The sequence below is a fragment of the Pectinophora gossypiella genome, chromosome 19 (genome assembly GCF_024362695.1).
Source record: "Pectinophora gossypiella chromosome 19, ilPecGoss1.1, whole genome shotgun sequence".
In the NCBI taxonomy this organism is placed as follows: Eukaryota; Metazoa; Arthropoda; class Insecta; order Lepidoptera; family Gelechiidae; genus Pectinophora; species Pectinophora gossypiella.
The window spans coordinates 11,209,748-11,227,116 of record NC_065422.1 but is presented as its reverse complement, the minus strand read 5'-3'; the positions used below and the strand labels follow the sequence as shown (position 1 = coordinate 11,227,116).

At 36.8% G+C, this 17,369-nt stretch overlaps 1 protein-coding gene across 2 annotated transcripts in view; it reads right to left on the bottom strand.

Moving 5' to 3' along the window:
* Positions 1 to 10,891: 10,891 nt before the first annotated feature.
* The window catches only part of LOC126375704 (uncharacterized), a 53,323-nt gene continuing 46,845 nt past the window's right edge, over positions 10,892 to 17,369 (bottom strand). For both annotated transcript variants that reach the window (XM_050022801.1, XM_050022800.1), the window contains one exon: positions 10,892 to 15,770. In XM_050022801.1, coding sequence (XP_049878758.1) covers positions 15,490 to 15,770 — 281 coding nt within the window. In that variant the 3' untranslated portion in view covers positions 10,892 to 15,489. The remainder of the gene's footprint in view (positions 15,771 to 17,369) is intronic.

The following is a 17,369-nucleotide window of genomic DNA, read 5'->3' as shown; positions in this document are numbered from 1 at the left end:
TTGTGTTATTGTTACACAAAATGTAACGTAAAAAAAGTAACCTATTGTTGGTAAAGTCTGATTCATAGTGGTTACCTACTGAAATAGCCTAATTCTAAAAAATAAAGAAGATTGCAAGGAATCTTTTAATATAATATTCAAAAGGCTAAAATTTAGATAGGATCAAGACCGCAGGTTAAGCAATATTGAAATTAAAATGTTTTGTTTTTATCTTCGGGCTTAATTTTTTCTTCTTAAAAAACTAACATTTAATTTTCTTGTTATAAAAAAAAAAACTCAAAAAGCAACAAAAATGTCTTAAAAACTGAGCACAAACTATCAATAAAAGACAAACAGAAACATGTGTTTGTTAAAGAACACTATGGTAGCAAACTTATAACTATTAAATTTTTTTACAATAAACAAAATCGAAATCATCGTTTAGGATATTATATTGCTTCGCTTGATCTTGATAAATCAAATGTATCTATTTAACTAGGTAGGTACGGAAAAAGTGGGAACAATGTCGACATCATAATTGACTCTGTATTATGTGTATTATCAGGTGATATTAAGCAGAACGATATAGGCTGTTGATTTTTGATACAAGACACCTGTATGTAAAGTAATTTGATCTTTTACAAAATGTTTAGCCTGAACTTCCTGGTAGTATTACTCTTTTATTAGTAGTAAGTACTCTTTTATTAGGTGTATCGTTGTTTTCGTCATAATTATTCTAATAGTGAATATCATTATTTAGTTCATCTGTCTCTTTGGTCTTGTTGCGTTTCAGGTCCTTCATAATAATTTCATATTTCCTATCCAATGCTTCAAGTTTTTCGTTTTGTCTTCATACTTTTTTTTTAATTTGTAAACGCTTTCATCAGGGATTTAGGTTTTTTTTTTTCAATTCTGTATTTTATTTCAATACGGCGTTGCAAAAATTTTAAACTAGGTCGGTAATTTTTTTTGGCGGTGTTTTGAGATGTTGATGGCTGGTGTTCCTTTTATCGCTCTTCGCACCATTTTTTCCTATGTTCTTCTTTTTGTTCTTCAGTTAAATTTGCTCTTTTGGTTCGATCTTTCTAATGATCTTTGATTATTTTTTAGTTTTAAATCTTGTAATTTCTTGGGGGTATTTTTCTCGGTGCCTTTTCTGGCGTTCTGCTGCAGTGAGCGGCATTGTCTTAAAAAAAATTGAAAACACAATCTCAAAAGGTTTCATTCAACTCTTTTCGTCAATAAATAAATAAGAAATATCGTGCGACGTGTTATTCACTTTTATGAGGAAAGTTGTTCAGCAGTTGGCCTGTTAGAACATACTCTCAAATTGATTAAGGTTATAAAAGAACTAACTGCCGACTCGCGGATGCATCCACGCATTACAGTTTTACCGTGGGAATGAGATATTTTCCCGTGTTATTTTACAATATAGTCTACGTTACTCAGGGTAAATGTAGCTTTCCAATAGTAAAAGAAGTTTTTTAAATTGGCACAGAAGTTGATTTTATTCATTAACAACATCTTTCCTCTAATCAATCAATAATTATTTATTGCGAAAAGACATAAGTATAGGACATGTACCTACAAACGAATAAAATAAGCACAATATGCGGCCTTATTGGTAAACAGCAATTTCTGCCAGGCAACCTTAGGATGAAAAAACAATAATAATAAAAAAATAATAATTATTTTATAATATTATTGTAGATAGGAAAAAACGGCCAACAATTCGGTGGCAGTGGAACAATTCGGTCGGTGGAGCAATGTCCATGCTACTTTTTAAGGAAAAAATAGGGCAGTGGTTTCCCACTTGCCTTCCGCCCCAGCTATCTTCTTACGTCTTCTATTTACATTTCGAGTTTTATATATTTCTCAATATACTCTAATGGCCTTACAAATACAAACTTAATATTCCATCCTTTTTTCATGGTTATACTAGGAATATTCAAACCTAGTAAAAGTCAAGAGTAAAGAGAAAATATTTTTCTACAAATAAACTCAGCATAAATCTTACATACATTATCTTTAATTAAAACTGGCTCTAATTACTACCGTATCTTAAATAATATTATTTAACCTACAAGGTAGACTATTAGCTGGGCCTTTCTGGAGATTGAGACCCTTGCCACAATTGAATTTACTGACAATGCTCATAAAATTATCTGCGTAATTTGTTGTCTCGTTGGAGATTCGGTGGGGTTTTGCGATTACCACTTCATTGGCAGCACAAATTAGAGCCCAAACTGTAGGCGCCTTCTGTTTCATTTCGTCCAAGTTATTATCATCATCTTTTACTTCTGAATCAGTGAGTTTGCAGTGATAATACTTACAGTTGTCATGATGTCCATATACGTAAGAAGGGCTATTCCTTAAATCTTCTCTCATATTTGTGCGATTACTGTGATTCTGCATGATTATTTTTTTTGTGACCATTGTCAGTTTTTGTAGTTTGGCCTTTATTAGCCTCCGCCCATAAAGAGGTACTAACTTTTCGTTACCGAGTTCGAATTAAAAATACAAAACATCTTTATTCCATAAGTAAGAATTTTAAGCTTTGAGTCGTTATTTTTTTTGTTGAACATCTCTTTTGTCTAAAGCTTCTCAACCTGCATAACCGAGGAAAAGTAGCTGCGAAAAAATACTCGGCATAGCGCTCCAGCTGTTTTTAAAAACTGTTGTTATACAATTTCACTAACGTGGTCGCCTAATATCGTAATCCAAACGGTTATTCTCAAGCACTCCCGTCTAGCTTTTTTTTACAAACTACAGTTAAATTTACATGTATTTTTTTCCTTTATAAAAAAATATAAGTAAGTACTCAACAAGAACATGATAGCTCGCCTTGTATAGAGCGCTGGTGTAATTTTTAATGACGAGGTTTTTGAATATTTTTTTTGATGTATCGACCGTAGGATACCTTTTCTTTTAGTTGGGTAAATACTGAGGAGTCGCCATCGCCAACAAAGGATAAATGTTGTAGACCATGCATTTCTTCCGATTTTTTAAATCCTACTAGTATGGCTGCTCCATTCCAGTAGAAGGACTTTGGTAATTTTTGAAGCAAAAATGTCATGGCGCATCTTTGTTGTCTTTTATGTCTGTCTTTGTTGTCTCTTTTCGCAGGTCGATACGGTTCATCTCTGACTGAATCGTAGTCTAAACTTCTATTTTGTGGTGTTTAAGAAGGGCTATTGATAGGTGATAACGATGACTCATGTTTTTTAAACTCAGATTCCAAAAAAAAAAAAAAAAACAAATCAAAAAATCTATACACTTATGGATTAAAGGATTTACCTTTTGCACGAGCGATTGAAGTGGGTTCAGGTCAGATCTGGGTGTCTCTTACAAAAATTAATATACCAGTCCTCACCTGCGGTTCCATTTTTAAATGGATGAGGAATTCTGTTCTCTTCAGCGTAGCGATAAACCAGTTCTAGGAACTTTTTCTTCGTGAGGCCATAAAATAGGCAATCCATGTGAAATACGAGTTCCGCTTCTTGATTTGAATTGAAGACTGGTTCAAATTTGCCTAATCTTTTGCTAGCTGAACCTTACTTCACATGGCGCTGTAAGGTAGCTAGGGTCAAGTTAAATAAGTTTTATCTGATGAAGAAGAGCATGATTTAAAATTGAGCATCTTTCTGGGTTTTTGCAAAATTTTCCCAAATGACTTATTCATCGTACACATATTACTGTTCTAGGATTTACCTAAACCCAGTTCATTAAATATTTTTTGTTTGACATGCTGGTGGGCACCGAGTTAATAACGCCATTCATTTCAGTGTTTACTTATGGACTCTTAAGAACGTAGAATTATCCAAAAAAACATTCGAATTTGTTGATTTTTTTGAGGTATTTAATACCTTTGACTACTCGTGTGAAACCGGCCCTTACATTCAACGTATCTCGTGTTAGGTTGCTTTATGTTACTTTCAATAAAGACACCAAATTCACCTGCTGCGCTATTTTCAGGATACCGGTGACTATAATCAGTCACTCAGTTTGGAGCATATTTGTGTTCCTAAGTCTCCGTATCCATGATCTTTGGTGGGTCGTGGTCGGTAACATCAGAGTCAGAAGCCGAATACTCGCGTTTCGCGGGCTGACTGGGTATCTTGCTCGCCGCGCGGGTCCTTGGCGGACCGCCTCTGCTACAGTTTTGTAAAACTTACCAAAATGAAAATATTTACAATCAAGTAATGAACAACTTATAAATTACGTACAAAATAGTATATCTACACAATTTACAAATAAAATGAAATTAAAATCGAGAGCTACGAAAATCCTGCCTAACTTATTCGAAGGTTCCCGCCCTTTCTCTTTTTTATAGTCTATCTAAACGTCAACTTCCATATATAGGAGCCAGTGCACACGTCTCTATGCATCAGGCCAGTGTGTCCAACTGTATTAGAGAGGTGACTCTGGCCTTAAACCACGACCATTTCCGGCAAAAATTTATTCGGTTTCCTCAGACTCGGGGAGACCGAAGAGTTATAAAGCAGGGGTAAGTTGTAATAGGTCCACATTCATACATAGTCATGCCCAAAGTACGAAGTCCTAAGATGGACATTATGAACCGTATGATGACAGGTGATCAGCCGATCGTTCATTCCTATAATAGTACATCTTTTAGCTTCTGGCAATTATAATTTATTCAGTAGTTAACATTTGCTATAAGAAGGCATTACAGTGACGTAAACACATCTATGAATATGTATAACATATATGTAGGTTTTACCAGAAATTTGGAATGCCCGGCGTTTTAGGTTGCATCGATGGTACCCACGTTGCAATCGTCAAACCGACAGAGTATGAACATCGGTATTTTAATCGAAAAAGGTACCATTCCATCAACGTTCAGATAGTGAGTACATGCTTAATTACTGTGGTGTCCCTTTATAATAAACGTTTCTTTCTTTCTTTCTTTCTTAATTTTATTTACAAATAGTCATTACTAGAAATACAGAAATTACAAATAAACCTACTAAGATAACTGAAACTTTTTATTTTAGGAATCGGAGTACAATATTTTAAGTGTTGAGGCTGGCCACGGTGGAGGAGATCACGATGCCTTTGTGTGGAATGTGGAACAACCACGCACTGAAAACCCACCTCGGGCAATTACACCAAGCTCAAAACGAAACGATGTGGTTTAGGTCAGTTTATTATTTTAAGCAACTTACCCCTTATACATAGCCGCCGCCAATAGAACACAATTTGCAGTAACACTATGAAATCCTAACGTATGTTAGATAAAACCAAAATCTGTTTCAGGCGATTCAGGTTATCCGTTGCGGCCAACAGTAATGACACCGATTATACACACAGAGCTCGACTCCCCCCAGCGACATTATACGGACCTACATTGCCGGGTGCGTAACACGGTGGAGCGCACAATTGGATAGGAAGCTGCATTACCACCCGGTAACTGCAGGACTCAAAATAAATGCGGTTGTAGTACTGCATAATATAGCCAACCAGGCTAGGCTCCCAGTTCATGAATTATCTGTTGAAGAGTGGCGAAATGAAGCTAACATGCAGGTAATTAAATATAACTGGGTAAAATCATTTTAATATTGTAAAAATTTTTACTGAATTGTTTATCTTATAAGAGGAACCTTTTGGCGATTGAATACTTACATTTGATGACAGTTCCTAACAGATAACTAATAATAATGTTTTTCACACAAGCCACTTCAAGCAATCAGCTATCGGCCGGGGAATAAACGCGAAATGCACTAATCGCAAGGCTGTGGTCAGCGCGATAGGAACTTTTTTATATATTTTTAATACATTTTTGTTGCACTTGTTAATTGATATCGATGAACAAAATTAAGGAATGTTAAAACTTTAAAAAAATACTTGAATTTTCTGAATAGTGTGTGACATAAATATATTTCTAATGCAGTAGCTATTCGGCCAAGATTTTGGCTTGAGAACTTCGGATTGGGCAACATCAGCTGCTGCTCGTTGCATTTCCACTTGCGACAAAATCCTTTTATAATTTTTAATTTACTTTAGATTTCCAGCCATTTCGGGTTGTCGAAGATCGCGGAGTTGCTGGAGTATGCATTCCCGGGTTACATAATCCCATCCCGAAAATATTTTGCAAACAGCTTGCTGCCGTCAATATATGACCAAACATAGGCCGAAACAATGGATCGATCACCATCTGGAAGCTCCATCAGTGTGCCTTACGGTCGATATGTGGTCGTCCTCAGCAAACAATTCGTTTCTGACCGTAACGGCACTCTACATCAGAGAAGTGTGAGTTTCACACAGTGCTACTCGATTACACTCCAATAAACGAAGCTTACGCTTCAGCAAACATAGCGTCAGCTATCAAAGAAATAGCAGACGCATATAATATTACCGCCAAGATATCATTAGCGGTAAGTGACAATGGAGCCAATATAAAACGCGCCATTGTTACTGATTTAGGCTGGAAATACTTCCCATGTTACGCACATCACCTGAATCTGGCTGTTAAAAAGCGTAATTGAAAATCCAGAATTGCAAGCAATTATTGGTAAATGCAAAGAAATTGTGCGGTATTTCAAAAAAGTAATATCAGCTGGCAAAAATTAAAAACTTACCAGGGACAGGCTGGCCAGACACCACTGCGGTGGAATTCCACTTATTACATGCTTGAACGCTTAGTAAAATTAAAAGAACCGATCAACAGTGCACTCATCAACCCTGAGTATGACGACACTCACGCCAAACGAGTGGTAAGTATGTGAAGGCCTGTGTTGCATACTCAAACCGTGTGAAGAGGTGACAAGAGAAATCAGCGGCCAGCGGTATGTAACAGGGAGCTTCGTGATGCCCATTACGATGGGTCTCTTAAATGCCTTGACACAGGTAAAGGCTGATATTTCGATCTTTCTTGTTCATCAATAGCCAACTGGATTTAAAACTGAAATACTGTTCGGGAAGTGTATCTAGTATTTTACATATTAATAAAATCTCTGGAAGATCATGTCCTTCTATTTCGGTGTTCAATTCATACCATAGGTTCTTGAGAGTCGAAATATGTATGGCCATGTCATGCTCCTCGCTTTTTTTGATAGCGGAAGAACCTCATGCAGAAATCGTAGCTCCTATCTTCCGTTGCTCCATCGTAAAGCCTGTGAAGCTCTATCCACATCTCACTTGCCGATTCACATCGCATTATTTTTGCAATGTCTCATCTGTCATGTTTGTTGTTAGAATCAATAAGGCTTGACTGTCAAGTTTATGAAAATTCGTCATCTGAATTTCGTACTTAGCTAGCGCTTCCGCTGTGGGCCTCGCCTTCCCTTTAATTGCTTCCATGGTTCCCGGATTACTTTTAAGCAACAACTTAATTTTGTATCTCCAGGTTTGCCAGTTAGTAGGACCGCCGAATCTATCTCGACTTTCACGCCTGACTGCATGATGCAACGAATTTGGGATTTTAAACGCTCTGCTACCAGGCGGGAGAAAAGTCATTATAGCGTTATACGTTTATGATGGACTAGTGGCTGCATCTGACGAGGAGGGAGTGTGTACAACTTCTGTTGGGCTGAAGGGCTGGTGTGTGGTGGAAGTACGATGGAAGAAAACCACGATTTGTTGGTTTGGTTGTCAAATTGACAGCCAAAATTACGTTGGTAATGTTGGTGTTTCCAAAAGAGTGGCGGATCTGTATGACGAGCTAAGAAAGAGATTCAAAATCATTACTAAACCCGCGTCATACTTTCTTAATATTGAGATAAATACGCACAAAGATGACTCTATCAGTATAGATCAGAAGCCGCATGCTGCTAAAGTCCTACAACGATTTGAAATGATGACCTGCAAGCCTGCACCGACACCGATCGTAAAAGATAATATACAGATGGTCACCACCGTTGGGAACAAAGAGAACAAAAAGAAGAGGACCCTGCAAAATCCATCAGATGCAGATATCGTACGAGTCAAGCGAATACTACGATATATTCAAGGCACAAAGGAGTATGGTATCGCGTACAAAGGTAACGACAAACCTATTATTATGTACACAGATGCTGATTTCGGAGGTGATCCAACCACAGGACGATCAAAATCTGAAATGGTTTGCCTATACTCAAGTGGAGCTATTTCCTGGCGCAGTCTACGTCAGAAGACTATAACACTCTCATCGAGCGAAGCAGATTATTATTTTATATATTTTTTTTCTTCGTTGTAATAACTTTTAATTTTAAAGGGACATAATTATATCTTACAATATGGGTACCTACCTGAAATAAATGCATTTTATTTTTATTTATTTTTTATTATTTTTATTGCTGCAAGTGAGGCTACACGTGAGCTACTGTGGCTAAAGCGAATCATTGAAGGCATGGCCATAGACACCAAAACTATAAAACTGCTACTCGATAGTGAGTCTGCCCTCAAGCTTAGTATGTACTCTACAGAGCGGCATCATCAGACTAAGCATAATTATGCATGTGCAGAGGCGACACTTCTTCTTAAGATAATGTTTAATGCAAGAACAGAATAAATTGGTTGCAAAGCAGGTGTCGTCAGAAAAGAATGTGGCCGACATGATGACGAAGCCGCTATTCAAACCAAGGCGTCTCGTGTTACTGGAACCGTGCACTGGAGCCGTGAAACGTGCTAGGAGTCCATTAAAGACGGGAGGGAATGTTAAGAAAGAAGATTTAAATGTGTTCTTTCTTTATGGTTTTTAAATATTGATGTAAGTCAATGTTTTACTGTCGAAATAAAAATCGTCGTACGTATATGTACGTATATGCCCTTGAGCTAACGTGTTTTTAATAATAGGCGTGAGTTTGTGTATGAATTTTTTTATTTAGACTGACTCTGACAACAAGATTTTTTTTATATTCTTTGTTATATTGTTTGTTTATTGTTGTTTGTTTGTTCTTTGTTTTGCTTGTATTGTTGTTTGTTTGTTGGGCCTGTGCCCAGCAGTGGGACGTATATAGGCTGTTTATGTATGTATGTATTCTTTGTTATATAGATATGTATTAGTTATTGTACCAGGTACATTATTCATACCATGAATTAGTGTTTAATATTTAGTATTTTAACTGCTGGTTAACGAGCGTGTGTAACCAAATGAATTGACCTTTAATAATATACATATATTATCACACATTGAGTTGAAGTCTCACACAGCGCTCCAAAACATAGAAGTTGATGTATTGGAGCGCTGGATACTGGAAGATAAGAGATATAGATAAGATTTATACTTATTTATAAATTTCCTTCTGAATCTACCAGAGGAGGTAGATAATGAATTATTAACTGTAGCATCCCCGATAACGCAGCTCACGATGGTTTATATACTATGAATGATCCAGAATGTTGAACACAAATATCAGCATAAACCTCTTCTCATCATCGGGCATCTGTATGCAGATGCTGATTTAACAGCAGAATAAATCTAGTTTTAATTTACACTACAGAGGTACAAGTAAGAACTTCAAGACTTATACATATATCAATAAATTAGTTTTTCCTGATTTCTCATTATGATGTACAAGTTGGTAAGTTAGATATGCGTTTCACATCACAGACCGTGCACAGACCCTTTTGGGCACGACAACTTAGAAGTCTAGTTTTCATAGAAACCATTCAATTTCATTACTTTTTTGTCAAGTTACCTATGCAAAACAAATCGTGAAGATGTTTCATAAGGTTGGTGAGTAGGTACATTTTTTTGATTCATTGTTAATACAATTAAATAACGACAAATACGACAGAAAGATATTATGTCCATGTGGACGAAAAACTCAACGAAGAACGGTAAACAAATTGTCACTTTTCAATCAATCAATAATACTCAATATCAATCAATGCACTTTTATGCTTAGGTCTGAATCAAATTTAAACAAATATAACAAACAGCCATCGTAATAACAGCGAGATCCTTGTACAACCCAGTAAGTATAAACGAATGCATTTATAAAACCTAAAATAAACGATGGTAATTATGCTGAACTGAACTGCATCGATTAAATTTATCTTTAAGCATATTATAGGTAGATTCCAATTTCAACTATCATTGTGAAAACTCACGAAAAATTAATAAAATAAACAACGACGCAAACAATGCAAGACGTAAAACAACAGAAGCAGAATAGGTAGGTACCATACCATACCATAGATTTTTTTTGATTGATTTTCCCCGAAGGGCAAGGCAAAGGGAACTATGCCCATACAGCCATGCCTTATCTATTTTCTTCTTGATGATGATTAATGAAATGATGAAAGATGATGACGATGAAACCTAAGCCCCCACTTCTACTTCGAACTTCAAACGAATTAACTCAAAAGTCCGCATTTCGAGTTATGAAGCGGCTTCTTGACATATCGTTCACATTCCCGCCAACAAGCCGTACCATAGATAGTTCTTTTTTGTATTTTGGCGCGGGAGTGAGAGCCCTACATCCAATATTGTTCGATTACATCATGTCGTGATATTATAGTAGGTATCGATAACGGGAATATACAACACCCTACATCCAACATGACTGCTGTAACCATCAATTTTCCGCAGGAATGGTTGCGGGTCATTGAAGTTGAAGACTTCGTACTCTTTTAGAGAAAACTTTGTGTTACAGACGACGATTCGGCTCACCACCTATCACGTCGGTCTAACAGAAAGCTCGTTGACGCGTGGGTACTTAGTTCATCTTCCAATGGATGTACCTCTGACTACCCCAATTGGAATATAGTCGTGAGCTTATACATACATACATAAACTAACGCCTATTTCCCATCGGGGTAAGCAGATACTATGGAATTCCATAACGTTATACGTGGTCGTCGTGTATTTCGCGAGCTTATGTTTATTTATATGACTAAGTAAGTACCTACCTGTGTTATATGAATGATTAATAAAGATAAAACAACGTTAAAAAATTAGAAAAAAACATTTTTATACAACTGATTTTATTTTTCAACATACAGATCTATCTATAGAATCAGTCGGACGGAAATATTGATATTCTTAATAAAATGTGTCTTGCACAATACGAGATTCGTGTCTTTGTTACAAACCAACATAATTATTTTAAAATATATTTTTAAATCTAACTATTTATATCATTGAAAGCAAAACGAAAGAAAAGTATAACTCAGATTTGTTTATGCTTAATATTTGTATACAAGGGTCAATTTCAGAGAATCAGGCGTCAATATCGTTACCTAGTGTGATCGCAAAAATCGTTACGGCTCACCACCTATCACGTCGGTGTAACATAAAGCTCGGTGAGGTGTGGGTATTTAGCACATCTTGCGATGGATGTACCTCTCACTACCCCAATTGGGATATAGTAGAGCCAAGTAGAGCTTAAGTTATGTTATCACCGTAAATATATCCGAAAATCTTTTTTTATTTTTTCAAATTCCCTCTTGAAACTTATGTATGTTACCCACTTACGCATGTTCTAACTGGGTATTTTCAAATACAGAAAGACAATTAGAGGATATTTTTGCAGTGTCACTAATATTGACTTTGCTGCTCTGAAATTCACCTACAAGTACTAATGTGGCGTGCTCCCCATCACAAAAATAACAATATTTGATATTACCCATTTAATCCTTATACTATTTTAATAATAACACATTTAAGTAGTAATTTGACAAACTAATCTTAAGACCAGAGTTTGGACGGATGAAACATGATATCCTAAGGTATTTTACTTACAATAATAAATATGTAAATATTTTTTAAACTATATTTTTTAAAATTCAAGCAGGTATATGAAATGTAAAGGTAATGGTGTCGATTCGGGCCACCATCTGTGCATCTTTCTTGCACGTATTGTAAGTAAAGGACGGCATCTATTTTGAAGAGCTGTCGCACTAGGCTGTTACACAAATTAGGTTAAGTTTGTCTGCGCCCGAATAGGCAACATTGGCAGATGAAAGAGGTACCTGAATGAAATTAGTGGATTTTTCTGTTTTGAACACATTGTAAATCAAAGGGGTCTAATATTGGAGATATACAATGCTATTATATTACAAAACGAAGACTAAAGATTAACTAGGTCTAAAGCATGGTATAAGAAATGTATAATTTTCTGTTACCATGGTCTAAAGTTAGAATCCGCGCCACGTAATAAGTAGACCGATATTAACACTTTCAAGGACAGAGCAATTACTGACGATCTGATTCCCAGGTGTCATACTATCTATTATTACCCATCAATGACCCATGATATGACCCATTAAATGAAGTCATCAAAAATCTTTGCAGAATTTGCGTCAGTAGTGCCGCGCGGGACTTCTTTCGGAACACGGATTTTATGTTAAACCTAGTTTGTAGTTTAGTCTTCGTTTTGTGATACCACTGTTAATATTTTATCTTGGTTCCTGATTCTTGTATTACGAAAAGGCAAAGGACAAGGCACAATTGTAGATCTTAGGTAAAGGCACAACATTCATAAAACTACAATACAAATCCAAAGATATAAAGGACATAAATTTTCAACGTCAATATATAAAAATGTGATGGTCTTCTTTCAAGCCTGGTGGGTTATTTTTTTTAATACGAAATGTGTATTTACAATACTCATCTAAAATTTAAGTTCATAACCTTAACATTATATTGCAACTAAGTTAAATTCATTACATCTAAACTGTGAACAGTTAAAAATAATATTTTTTTGCATGGAATTAAACAACAAAGCTGTATAATATTGTATAACAATAATGATTGCGCATTTATACAACACTTTGTGCTGGTTATAATAGTTATATACACACTTGTGTAGACTAACATAAAACACAAATCAAGAACTTTGTTCAAGCTAAATATACACAATAATTGTGGTCTATTAATAAAACTTGTAAATATAGGTACTTACGACAAAAAAAAATAATCTAATTGATTAGAAAACATAAAAATAATATATTAAAAAAATAATGAGATATGTAGATTTGTCTAAAAGTTCGCACAATGAAGATTCTTTTATATTGCACCGCTGTTTAAACATCTTATTATCATTTGTAATGCTGTCACATTGTAGTTTTTATACAATTGTGTTTAGCGTCGCCAAAATAGGCGTATAGCATCCCACCTAATATGTTTTACATCTCTCTATTAGGCGATTCATCCGAGTACACCATTTGACAAGTCATCATCATCACCCTAGCTTTATCTCGCTTTCCACGGGGTCAACTTACCTAAGCTGAACATTTGACAGGTCCGGTTGTTGGGAAAACCAGCCCAATACAGGTTAGGTCACATACGTCCGAAAAGCATTTTTTTGAGAATATGGGATATTCCTCACGATGTTTTCCTTCACCAAAACAAATTGGATAATTATTGGTTTCGGCCCGCGTTGGGATTCGAACCTGCTCCATCACAGTGAGAGACACCGTTTGACAAGCTCTCTCTCTCTCTCTCTCTATTTAAGAGCTGCGCTCTTGTCGGTGGAGTAATCGCCATTCCTCTCTTCTTCCCGCCAAAACCTTCACCTCCCGATACGACACGACCTGCACCTTCTCTTTTATTTGTTTCATAAATGTTATCCTAGGTCTACCCCTTCCTCTCTTCCCTTCAATTTGACAAGCATGGTTGTGAAATTCCAACAGGCACTGCTAATTTTACCACTTTCACTTTATGATGCGAACTCTTACACCAAATGAATAAAACTTACAAATACATTTACAATACATTTGAATGCTACATTACTTAAAATATCAGGTAAAATACAATATGTGTAGACAAGAATAATGGTGTCGGTAATTATACTTCGCAAACAATATGATGAAGAAAATAATATTTAAAGTTTCTTCAGCGAAAGGTGTCTTTATAAATTCATTAATATAAAAATTATGAGAGACATTCCAGGCTGTTTCCAAAAAAAAAGGCACTGTACAGATTTGCCTTCGCTCAACCTTCTAATTTAATGGATAACAGACATTATGCATCTTTTATTTTTGTTTTTGGCTATAAATGATGAGCCTTGTTATTACACCCAGACACAACATATTTTCTACCCATTATTATTCTGATCAAAATAAGGAGAAACAATATAGATAGCAACATAATTCTATTCGTATCTGCGGGCCTAGCACCGTAAGGCTGTGTCCCCAGTAAGCGAACTGTCAGCGGCCGACTGAGTGAGCCGCAAATTTGCAGCGAACTGAAATTTGAGTTAGTGATGTGTGTGTGCGTTGAGATTAGTTAGGTGCGATGCAAAAAAACACGTCCTAACACGATGATAGCTTTTTTCTAACTATCCGAATAATCATTTTGCGGCAAACGTGAGTCACTACGCCCGACGAACAACCAATCGCCGACTGGAACCGGTTTTGGTGGGAGTCGGCCGCTCACTAAAATAGTCGGCGCGCGTAACGCTGCAACTGCGTACAGTGAGCGCAAAACTAGCAAACTGTGAACACTCCATTTGAAATATATGGAAGGGCGTACTAAACCGATACGCCGCTAACTCAGTCGGCGGCTCACAGTTTGCCTACTGGGGACGCAGCCTAAGCACGCGACTCTTTCTCGCCGCGACAGAGATCGTCTGTCTCTTTCTGTGCAGTACTGTGAACTGTTTCACAGACGGATGACGTATGTCGAGGCCCGCCGCCCACAGATCCAAATATCAAGCAACGATTATTTTAATATGTCTGTGCCATTAGATTATATTTTTGACTAATTGTGTATCCCGAGAAATGAGAAAATAAGTAGTCATCACGTTAAATCCAAACAGTGCCATCAATTTTTTTTCTGGTGAACGTAGCCTAGAAAGTTCCACATTATCTAATCAAATAATAAACGTAAACAGTATGCAGGTTTCTTTACAAAATACTGGCCAAGTGGCATGGGTTCCGCTGTCTACATAGGCGCGACAAATAACCCCGGTTCCAACCAATAGATGATGCTTAGATAAACGTCGTATGTCTTGGCTGAATGTAAGTAGCGTAACGCATATCATAGGGCCAGTTATCAAAAATTATGCTGTATGCCCGTACATACTTAGAATACTCATGTCCTCTTGTACGTCTCTTAGTTATATTCATATATTATAGTATATTGTAAACGGGATGAAGCCACGAAACCAACTACAGTGCTTACGAACGTATACATATATTGGAATAGGGTACATGCGTAGGTCAAAGATAAAATGTAATAATTTAACCATAAAGGCCAATCCATTCCTTTTTTTCGGATTGAGCAATAAGTTCAATAATTTACTACGTTTATGACATGATGCAATACACTTTAGTAGTATAATAATAGCGCCGATAATGGCTGACAGAACTTTATTTTACTTGGGGGGGTATGTGCAGCAAGTTGAAGGCGAGGCTCATCTTGCAAATGACAAGTTCTGATGTGCTACATGAAATGGGTTTAAACTTTCGCATGCGAATCGAAAACGAACGATTCAAAAATACGGCTCCAGTATTCGTAAGTAAGCGCACGAGTCGAATTCGACTGAATAACGAACTAACGTTCGTTCAAAGTACGACGGAATGGAATTAACTAGCCGACACCCACATTATAAGTCTTTTCATTTATACTTCAGTACTATGAGTTTGTATTCGCACTTTTTTCTGGCTTCCATTTCTGTTGAGGGGTGGGGAATGGCCTGAGTACCCTGGGTTGTGGATGCCTAGGCCTCCGGGCTCCCCTTCCCGAGGTCTGGGCTTCTTAAGTGAGGATCTGAGGGGTGACCTGGTGATGGTGCTGGCGTCTGACAACCCCGTAAGGGTCGTAGCCGTGGTGTTCATAGACGCCACGCTCCCGTGCCCGTTCGTGCTATATGGCTTCCCTGACGCATCGGTCATTGATATACCTGGAAAATAAAGCGGATAATGGTGTTGATATAAGAAAGCGAGGGTTTGTTGAAATGTGATTTTTCAGAAAGGCGCTTCATGATTTTCGCTATAAGGTGAATACATGTAACATTATCCGTAACAAACATAGTATGTACATTGTTGACCAAGGGAAGAAAGTGACTGGTTACCAAAGAGTGTGGTGTTTGTTAAAGTTATTTCCAAAATTTGTCTTTTGGAAAATTAACAGTTATCATTCAATCGTCTCTTTCCTTTTCGGGGGATAAAAAAACGAGAGGTATGTATACCTTTAAGTAATATTAGTACATGTCTGCCGGAACAGCACTAATTATGTCGCTACTGTTGAGTGTTCTTAAATTTCGACAGTTCACCATATATTTTGAGTACTTAAACATAGTTTTCGTTATATTTTTACACTATTGCGCAGCATTTAACTGCAAAACCATAGTGTTATATTCCCTAAGCATCAGATATATAAATAGCCTATATACGTCCCACTGCTGGGCACAGGCCTCCTCTCAATCAACCGGAGAGGGTATGGAGCATACTCCACCACGCTGCTCCACTGCATCGAATAGAAGAAGAAAATTTAGAAAAACTTATTTTCATTCAAAACTGCCTTTTCCAACTGATGGCTTTTCTTTTTCGTAACTGATCCTTCAGACGGGATATAGTCTACGTTGCTCCACATTTTAGCTGGATAGTATGGAAAACTGTCAAAATTTAGAAACACTCAACAGTGCTGCCACCTACTTTTGTCTGGCTTTTATCCCCATTATATCGAGGGCTTCCACCAATAGACGGCTATTGGTCGAAGTTCTTAATATAATTCGCGTTCTTGCTGTGTAGACCTTGCTGAAGACAATAAATGAAATACAGGACCGTTGCGATGGTACGTGATGTCTCCGCAGGAATTAACTACGGCTTAACACGCGACGTTGTTTTTATAATTCTCCGTTTGATTATTCGTTTCTTTTCATATAAAGGGTGTTAGTGACATCGTAACGAAAAATTTGAGTGGTGATTCACGCCATGATTTTGAGTTGATATCAAGTGGAATTTTGAGATGGAAAATTCCGTAAGTCTGAAGTCGTAAGTCTGAATCATCTCCCTAAGTATTCGTTACGATGTCACTAACACCCTGTATAATACTAGCTTTCAGTTCCCCGACTCTTATAGTCTATAACATTCCCGCATTATGTATTAACAATTAATCTTCTCTCCATACAAAAATCTAATTCTAAGCGCGTAAGTGCAAGGTTGACAAACAATCCGCACGCTACCCCTTACTGCTTAGCGGATTACAGCCATTTAAGACTAAAATAAGACCCAGAGGGGGTGAGGTCGGCACTGGATTCGGTGCGGGGCGGAGAGGTACCGTCCTATACATTATTCTTTATTTTATGCTATCATGAGTATCCTAGGTTGAAGATAAATTTTGATTACTAAATATAGTTAGTGTGCTTTTTCATACAAATTCCATAGTCATTTCGGGTTTTGAAAAAAGCAACAGATTTGACTAGTTGGAAATTAGCGTAATAACGGTGCTAATTTCTGTAAATACCAACTAATTTTATTTTAAGTTATATCTGTCATTT